The sequence below is a fragment of the Montipora foliosa genome, chromosome 2, assembly GCF_036669935.1.
Source record: "Montipora foliosa isolate CH-2021 chromosome 2, ASM3666993v2, whole genome shotgun sequence".
Lineage (NCBI taxonomy): Eukaryota > Metazoa > Cnidaria > Anthozoa > Scleractinia > Acroporidae > Montipora > Montipora foliosa.
The window spans coordinates 36,672,988-36,682,942 of NC_090870.1; the positions used below are offsets into that span (position 1 = coordinate 36,672,988).

At 37.4% G+C, this 9,955-nt stretch overlaps 1 protein-coding gene across 1 annotated transcript; it reads left to right on the forward strand.

Moving 5' to 3' along the window:
- The first annotated feature begins 983 nt into the window (after nucleotides 1-983).
- On the forward strand, nucleotides 984-9,131 carry LOC137992976 (protein PRRC1-like). Its single transcript, XM_068838611.1, has 5 exons — nucleotides 984-1,539; nucleotides 2,552-2,606; nucleotides 4,588-4,858; nucleotides 7,675-7,895; nucleotides 8,922-9,131. Exons 1-5 carry the CDS (start codon nucleotides 1,141-1,143, stop codon nucleotides 9,032-9,034), a joined length of 1,059 nt encoding a protein of 352 aa, XP_068694712.1. The 5' UTR covers nucleotides 984-1,140; the 3' UTR covers nucleotides 9,035-9,131.
- The last annotated feature ends 824 nt before the right edge of the window (nucleotides 9,132-9,955 follow it).

Here is a 9,955-nt window from a genome sequence, read left to right on the forward strand (position 1 = left end):
TCTGTTGTATGGGCGCTGAAATCAAGCAAAGAAAACAATATCCACTTTACCAGGCATCAACATGTCGCTTTTCAGTATGACCTTGTAATCGGCTGGTACAAAACACAGGTCACAGGTCATTGTTTTACAATTGCAGAACTTCTGTATTTGTAAAACATGACCTGTGACCTGTGTTTAGGCCTAAGTAGGCCTCTTGTTGGCATTTGTAAACGGTTAGGGTTGCTTCTGTATTAGTAAAACGATGACCTGTGAATTGGGATCTTTGACCTGTGTTTTGTACCTGCCCCCTTGTAACACAATCCTCTCAATAACAAAAGGTTAAGATTTGCAGTTAAATCAGGCTTCTGGTTCTCAAATCAAAGGTTGCCGTCCGCGTCTAAAAAAGGCGCTTGGGGTTAAGCTCCTTGTTGTAAAATGTGTTTTTTACTCCGACGGGTTTCGTCTAACTTTCGTAAACTTCTAGACTTTCGAAAAGTCCTACATCTCATAAAAATCACCCTTCGCTCGCCAAACATTTTCTCCTGGGATTCTCGTGAGGTCGACTTTTGGCACGGCGGGTCTAATTTGCAGGTCGCAGGTCGCAGGTCGCGGGTTGCAGGTCACTGTTTCACCAATACAGAAAGTATACTAAACATTCATAAAAGCTAACCTTAGCTTTTAAGAATGTTTAGGATACGTCCCGTATTGGTGAAACAATGACCTGCGACCTGCAAGTTAGACCCGCCGCTTGTGGCAAGTCTAGTGGACTCTAGTCTCTTCAGGGAGTTTGGGGCGTTACGTGACATCCAAAAAACGGCTGCCAAGCAACCTTGTCCCAGGGTCTCTCTTCTTCCCTTTCTTCTCTCTCCACTCCTCTCCCGCTCTAAGGAAGGGAAGAAGAGAGAGCCTGGGGACGAACTTGCAAAATCACCCTCTCCAGAGCTCTCCTCAGTGCTCAATGGTGAAAGGTTATCCTACCCGTTCCCGGCACATGATTCTTTGTTACAGTGAAAGCGAGGCTCTGCCATGGTGCCTATTCAACATTGGATGGAATTTCCTAAAAGCGTTTGTTTTGGTATTGAAAATTAGACGACTTATTCACCCGAAAATTAGCATCAACGTAAGGATTTTGTACGGATTTAAAAATAACGAACATACTCGATGAATATGGACATTAGTAAAGAGGTAGAAAGCGCTTTAGAGGAGGAAGGATATGTAAAAATCGACTCTACCTCTCCATCTACGACGACGACTGCTTCGTTAACTTCTCCTGTGTCATCTGCCGAGAAAACGTCGAGTTTATCGGCCGCAAGTTCGCTTCGATCCCTACCTGAAAATCGAAGTACAAGTCCTGTTCAACAGAAAATAAGACCAGGTGTTTCTTCACCTGTTGAGCCTACAAATCCGAGTGATCCTTCGGGTTCGTCTTCATCAACGTGGCAACGTCGGGACAGCGATGAAGATCCATTTGCTGGAGTGTGGGGCTGGATGTCTAGTGCTGTATCGGCTGGATTGCAGACAACACAAAACTTGGGAAGAAATATCGTTGAGAAGACAAAGGTATCACAACAGACACGATCTGTGATCTCGATCTAGTCAACGTTCAGTGTTTTGTTTTGAAACATCATCATTGTAAGACACTGTTAGTATAAACTCATTGCAAATCAGCCATGTGTACAACAACACCAACAACAAACATTTATTTATGTTTCCACAAAAAACAGAAGAGGCAGCATTAAAGTAAGGGACTTAATAATTTGTCCCAAAAAACTACTCACAATAGTAGGGACTAAATGAGCTGAGTTGTTAAAAGATTTAATATTATTAGTTTATTTGGGTTGTAATTAAAATAGGATAAAATTGAAAATAGCCAAGAAAGTAACTAAATAAAGTAACCAAAGTTAATAATAAACAAAGAAAAAGGTGGGAAAAAAAAGAAAAAGATAAAAAACTATAGTCCAATTATAATAATATTATAATAATTGATACGAGTTACTACCAGCTAGTGACAGAACCAAAAACTGGATTGGGTTAAATATAGTAGGAGCAAAGTGAAGCGTTAATAATACAAGGCTAGCATCAAACATACATACTTAAAACTTGTATGCTACACTGCATAACTTGAATTTGCCTACTCTAAGGGCTTTTAAGTCTACTCTAAGTCAAAATTATTCAATTATTTTCTAAATCTCAATGTAAATTTGCATGTTTGTAGTCTCCGTCAGTCTTAATACAGTATCTCATTTTGTGATGTGATCCTGTATATATATTTTTGCACACATCTTAATATCTATACATTTTTATCTCTTTACAATACTGATTACTATTTTTACTGATCACTGGTTTATACCAGCAAATCTTTTGATTTTACTGATCGGTCTTTTCAGTCTAAATAAAGATATTATTATTATTATTATTATTATTATTATTATTAATTCAATAATATCTATTGGTCATAACACCTTCCTGTTTCTTGCATGGCTGTTCACATATTGGCATTTGCGATCTATCCATCAAGAGGCTAATGTCTTGACCTTGTTCTCAACATTCTATTTTTTCTCAATTTTTTTAGACATCAGTTGAAAGTGTGATTACTACACTTGATCCAGAAATGGAGGATTACATGCGTAAGGATTTCATCATTTTTCTTTTAGCTATATTTTTTCATAGCTTAAGGTTTGTCAAAAAGTGTTTGTGCTAATGAGATTTTCACCTATTTCATTTTGCTCGTGTAATGAGGAAATTGTCTGTCATTACTTTCTCCTTTACCTAAAATTTTACCATCTTTTATAAGAATAATGTCTGGTGGTTTGATGATACATACGATGTGATACATATTTAATTGACCACTCCCCATAACGGCTTTTCAGGGCCACTGAAACACAATTGCGACAGAGCAGAACATTCAACAACAACAACAACAACTGTTAAGAATCCCAACTGGCTGGAGGCAAGCTAGTTGGCTATTTACAAGTGCAGCTGAGAAGTCGAACCAGGGACTACCAGGAACAAATTCAACCAGTGGCCAGGATGCGTCTTGAACTTGGGATCCCAGGATCTCAAGGAAAGGGCCCTAACCGCTGGGCCACACAGACTCCTAAATGATCTCTGAATAATAATTAAAAATCCAACATAATTCAATGCACTTTTTTATCTACTTTGCGTAGAGATTGTGAAGTTAAAAAAAATTGTAATTATCTTTAACAATCTGTCAAATGGTGTTCTCTCTGTAAGGGTCAATTAGTCTGTGTACATCCGCCTCCTCCCGACGGACGTACACAGGCTAGGGTCAATGGAATTGCACTTAGTTGTCAAACTACCGTGAGAAGGTAACCAACTGAACGTAAGTGGAACCACTGGGTTATTGTGTCCTCTAAAGAAGAAAGGATACAAGTACATTTCTCAAAGCATCTGTGTAAAGCTGGACTTTTTAGTCTTTTCAGATAACAAACTTTAAAATAATGTATTTTCCATGTCAAGTTCTTCTCAACAAATTTTGCCACATGTTTAATGAACACTAAAATGAAATTAAAGCATGTGAAACTAAAACAGGTCAAATCAAATGAGGTTTTTTGATTAGAGTGGGGAAAACCAGATTACCCTGAAAATCGTCCAAACTGATTAGAAGACTAACAAACTCAACCAACACATGACGCAGAGTTCATGGCTTGAACCGAGACCACATTTTCCCAAAATCTTTGACACTTTTTTGGATAAACGGACACCAAAGGGACCATTTTAGTGTCCATATTAACAGGGTGTCCTTATTAAGCAGGTTGGGTAAATTAAGACAAAAATAGAGCACTGTACACATTTTGGGAGCAAAATGTAAAAGATATAAAACAAAACATTAGCAGCAACCAACTGAATGTCTGGAGGCTGTGTACAAAGTAGCCATTTTCCGTAGCTAAGTCTATGAGTCTATAAGTCTATAAGTTGCTCATTTTTACCACTGTGCATTAACCATTATTGTATTGGCTAATTCTATAAGAATGGTACGAAATATTAAAGTTATGTCTTTCATTTATGCACATTTTTTCTTCCCCATCAACTAATTCTCATAGGAAGTCAACCTCGCTAATATGAACACTCTTGTCAACTTTGTCTTTAATGAGCTTTATCATCTCTTGTAAAGGCAGTTGAATACTGCTGTTCAAATGTCAATAACTGATTATTTTGCCAACAAATGATTTTGAGCACTGTGTATAAGACCTATGCAAGTTAATGTATACCTAAGTGTCTGTTGTCCGTATTAGGCGTCCATATTAAGCAGGTTGAATTTTGAAAGAATTTTTGGGCCTGCTTTCGGGACAAAGATAAGTGTTCATAACAACAGGGTGTCCGTATTAAGCGCTTTGTCCATAAAACAGGGTTCAACTGTACATTGCAAGATCAATATTGCACCTTATTCCCAAGGTCTATGTGCATGCAGTTCCTGGTCTTGTGGCCTGGCCTGCAATTATTGTGAACTGCATAATGTTATAAAGTATTAAGTGCTGTTTAATATAATTATTCTTAAGAAAAGTATGATATATAACAGATTTCTACCGTATTTTACATCACTGTGCTCAATTATTCTGTTCCTTCTACTTAATTTTCTTTTGACAGATGGCAGAGACCAGTCTATTTCCTTAGTAATAACAACAAATGATTCAGAGACAATTGAGGCAATTAAGGATGGTTTTCTGCAAGTGTTTGAGCATGTTGCAGCACAAGCCCATCCCTCTGTTTCCAGCATTGCCCCTTTACCAGTTGGATTTTCGGCTGGAGTTAAGGGTGCACAGCACAGAATAGCAAACCTTGGGCGAGGGAAGAAAGTTCTTGAGACGCAGGTGATAATTGGCATTGAGGAAATGATATCAGAGATTTTGCCAGGAAAGTAAGTGTTTTACAAACTGGTGCAACCCACTTAGTCAAAAAAGTCCAGAAATTTAAACTACAAGGCAATAGTAATGGACAATTTTCAGTTATGTCTGGTAGGGGGCTGTGCACTTACCACATTTTCTGTTTTCATTGGGTGCTTTTCACAGGAATTTGTTGTGCCATCAACCTGTTTACATTCCCTGTTTTTATGTACTTTCAGTTCTAAATACGAGAGAGGACAAAACGCAGAGCCTTACTCCGTGGAGTACCTTATGGAGTACCTAAATGGAGTACCCCTGAAAATCATTTATCAGTGAAATTAAATTCTTTATCAACATGGTGAGGCATTTAGATGCACATATCTTTATTTATTTTCAGTCTTCGAGCTCTCCGATTGTTACAGTTCGATGCAGTTGATGAATTGGTCGCCATCTTGAAGTTTCATAGGCATTTCGTGTGTCCCTTATTATAGCGCATTTTTAGACAAATACTTGTAAGAACACATAGACCCCTGCATACCCACACAGGCCTGTGTATGCCCATGTATTCCTGTATGGAAATTTATGGAATGGAGAATTTATGTGCACAAGGTAATTTCATAAGAGTACAAAAGGGAATATATGCAGTGGCGGATCTAGGGGAGGAGCCCGTGTTAAATACACTATAATTAGGTATACATGAAATACCTATGAAATTTCAAGATGGTGGTCAATTTGTGAACTGCATCAAACTGTAACAATTGGAGAGCTAGAAAGTTCAAACTAATTGAAGGTATGTACATCTAATACCTCACCATGGTGATAAAGAATTTAATTTGACTGATAAATGATTTTTAGGGGTACTCCATTTAGGTACTCCATAGGGTACTCCACAGAGTAGGGCTCAGCGTTTTGTACTCTCCCTCTAAATACAGGGTTTGTGCTACTCCTTGAAGACCTTGAAAACCCCTTGAATTTAATTTTGGACTTCAAGGGCGCTTGAGAAGCCCTTAAAAAAGGATTTGGCGGGAAACTGCTTGAATTTTTTCTTGCATGAAAATCTTTGAAATTGTTGAGATTGCGTCCTGCTAAGTTAAAGAGACATTTCAAAAATTGAGCCCAAATTGGACCATGGTGCATGCACTTAGCTCACAGGATGTGGGAAAGAACTTGTGTGAAGCATTGCATTGTGGGATCCTTTTGTTTGTACCACATGATGAAATGGAGGCCATTTTGTTTTATGAGAGGTGTTCATTTGTAGTCACGGTCCGATGCGTAGAGGATATCAAGGTAGGCCTTTTGAGCAAAGAAAACACGATGTATGGCATAGAAGTCTTCTTGCAAACACTGCTTGAAAACTCAATTTCTGGTTCTCCACTCGCACAAATCCCGCCATACACTTCTTTCACATCCCCAAAAAGATTTCCATAGTCATTGTTTTCGATTTCTCTTGGGACATCTTCATGTCCCAGAAGAAATTGCAAACAATGATTATGCAAAATTTAGAGGGATGAAAGAGGTGTATCTTGGGATTTGTGCAAGGAGAGAATAGAAAATCCAGCACGAACCCTGTAAATAATCTTTTTATTGATGGTAAGGACAATCTTTTGTTACTGGGTCGGAGTTTGCAAATTCCCCAAACAATAGTAAGCACCTTTGATATATAAATGATCAAAAACTATTAACTGGGCAAACATTCATGATTACCCTTTGAACACTGCTATGCTAATACCGTACATTCGTTAGATCATTTTACCAGTAATTATTGCTCCAGTGATTTGGTTAGACGTTGTTCACAAACTGATGTTTATTAAAATCCCTTAAAACTTTATAAACACCGTGAGAACTAAAATAAAAGATACAAATAAATTACAAAATAAGATTGCGAAAATAACAGGGTATAAAAATGTCTTACACGCTTCAAAAGTTTCAAAAGTAAAAGGAAAAAACTTAAGATCAATCTACAAATAACGGTAAAACGATGTCGTATACAACTTGACTTTAACTGAAGCCTTAAATCTTTATTTTACAATTATAAGCGATGAAATTGAACTTAAGCGAGTAAAGCTACAGACCGCGTACATAAACAAACTAAAATAGCGCCAAAGATAATTACCTTGGTGCTGCCTTGATCACCAGAACAATAATAAACTTGGAGAAACTTGTTAACTTGTGGTGAATTAACATATCTTGCGTCAACTGATCTTGTAAACGATAAAATTAACCTTTTATAACGGTAGTTGGGTGTCGCGGCGCTTACGCGTGAGTTTTTGCGACACCATAGAACTTACTCGAAAGATCTAGAGACTACGGTAGCATACACGAGAAACTAATACGCATTAAAAAGCCTTACATAACTGAATACACGTTAAAGAAACTTCCAACAACTAGGAATAGTACTCTTAAGGATGCAAAGTCTAGAAACTGAGCGTTAAACAGCTTAAATAAGAAACCTGTTGAAAACTTGCGCAATGTTGCGCGTGCAAAATTTGTTGCTGAAGCGCGCGCCGCTTTAAGTGTCGTACATCACGCGCGCACAATTTAACTGCTGTCGCTACAGTAATTACCTCAGATAGCTTGAACCAACGGAACTAAAGTGGTTAACCAATTTTTTTAGAAGCTTTTGATCTATTTTGAAGTGGGCTGAATAAAAAACTTGGCATGCTTAATTATCATTTTTTTGTGGATTGTTAAATGTTTTAAATCTGCTCATATTTAACTCATGACGTTTTCAAGATCACAGCCGTACGGTAATGTTTCATTTACATGTATGTGATGACATAATTTATTGACAAAAACTTTTTCTAATGATTAATTATTTTCTTCTGTACACTTCTCATCTTACTTTCTTTAGGTGGTTTGGTTTGACATGTCTAGCCCTCAGCGACCCCAGTACAAAGTTAGAACTTGAAACCTTTTCACAGTCTATTCAAATTCCTAAAGTTTACATCAAAAAAGCAGAGGAGAGTACACCATCAAATTACAATCTGCGGTGGTCAGGCTTGTCACCTACCCTTGGAGAAGTTATTTTAGGATCTGGACAAACACATGGAGACTGGCACTCTAAAATCTCAGGTATGGCTCATTTGGGGCTGTTATGGGTGGCTTGGGGTTACATGTACTTGGACATTCACAGGAATTGTACAGTTTGAACATTGTGTATTGTATGATAGTCAAACATTGATTGCACTGACCTTGATAGCAAAATGAAGTGATTGTCTGGACCTTTTATCCCATTACTGATTTTCATAAGAAAAGTAATATTATAGACTGTAAATCATGGTTATAGACAAGTGATAGGACATGGAGTTTAAGTTTTCCAGTTTTTATTCAGTTGGGCCTCTTCCTGAGTGATATTTTCCATCTTAATGCTCATTATAGCCTGAAACGAACATGCAAAATAATGTGCATGCGTGTATCATCATTTTCGTCTCGGCAAGTTTGGATATGAATGGAGGTTAAACTGTATTTGAAATGTCCTTAAAAATCCGAAAGCCCGGACAAAAGAGGTGCGATTTTCCCACTTTTCATGTTGAAAAATGGTCCTTTTTGGCCATTGAAAAGAGGGTTCATGGTGGTCCCTTCCATCATAATGTTGTCCAAGAGAAGCCCAAATATCCCAGCCATGTCTCAACATTGTTTTGGCGGTGTCAGGGAGCCATGACATTAAGATTTAGGCCAAAACAAAGTGTTTTGATATGGACAAGGAAATTAAAAATATTGCAACAATTTTATTCAGGATTTCAGGTTCTAAATCAGTGAGGAGAAAATAACGTCCGTATTTCCATAGCTTTCATACTTAACTCACACTAGGGGATTAACTAACGTTGATTCTAACATTGAATTGAGGATCACCGGTTCATTGAAAGGGCTTATAAATTTTATTTGACGAACGAAATGCTATGTGAAATGAATCATATAGTGAACTGCGGATATGAAATCAGGTGTGAGGATCATAGCATCACGTAAGTTTATTTGCTTGAGGGTCTTGTTGTGCTAACCCAACATTTCCTTGTAATTTGTGTTCTACGTGTATGTAATTTAATGACAGCAGAAGGAAGAAGTGCTAATGGGTGGCTTTTTTCTTTTTATTATGTGAAGGTTCTAGTAAAAGACAAGTTCTCACAGTAGCAGCAAGGACCTTAGCAGGGGAGTTTCAAGACCGATTGAAAACAAGTGCTGAATCACTGATGGAAAATGCAATGGTTATGTAACACTGGAATTGCAACAAGCCCCGCAACAAGCACACGAAAGGCGTTTTTAATTAATTAATTAACCCTTTTCCTTAAAAAAAAGTGACACATAAATCATCTTCAAGTACTCTGTTTAATGCCAGATGATTTAACTCGTGAATAGGGGGCCAGTTTAGTGAAATAGTTAAACAAGGGATAGCATGCAAAAGTCCTCACCCGAATATTTTCAAGAGGATTGGGGCTCATTTGAAGATGAGGCTAAGATCATATAAGAACATATAGAAAAATATTTAATGTTAATGATCTTAAATAAGTATAAATATTGCTCATTTGTATGTGCTGTGTTCATACACCATACAAGGCATTTCGAAAATTTAAATGTGTAAAAACATAATTATCATGTTTTGCAAAAACAAGAAAATAGTCGGAAATTTACTGCATCTTTACATGTTTGTATTTATAAATAAGTGTGGAAAGTGCTTCAGCTGATTGTGGCAAATACAACTTTTTACAGATACAGTGGTTATCTTGTATTCTATTGTTGTAAAGGAGATACTATGGCATGCCCATATGGCAAAAGGCACACATGATGAGGATATAAATTGAGTTCTTGGTGACAATTTTCCAAGCCAGATTAGTTGTTGTACTTTACTTGCAAAAGTTCAACCTCGTTTCGAAATTGTAAAACCATAACCTAATTTCATCTACAGACATATCCCTTTGGCATTCATTAAGATATTCCTCTGAGCAGTGAAAATCCAAGATGGCCACTGTATTGGTCAGTTCGGTACCTTTTATTAACCGGGTTTGAAGGCCGTACCGTTAGTTATGGCCCTCGTGTTTTCGCACGAGGGCCATAAATTCATTCGACGACGAAACAAGGAACCGTAATTTACATGTACAGTACGACCCGAAGAAACTGGGTTAGTAAGATATTTAGAT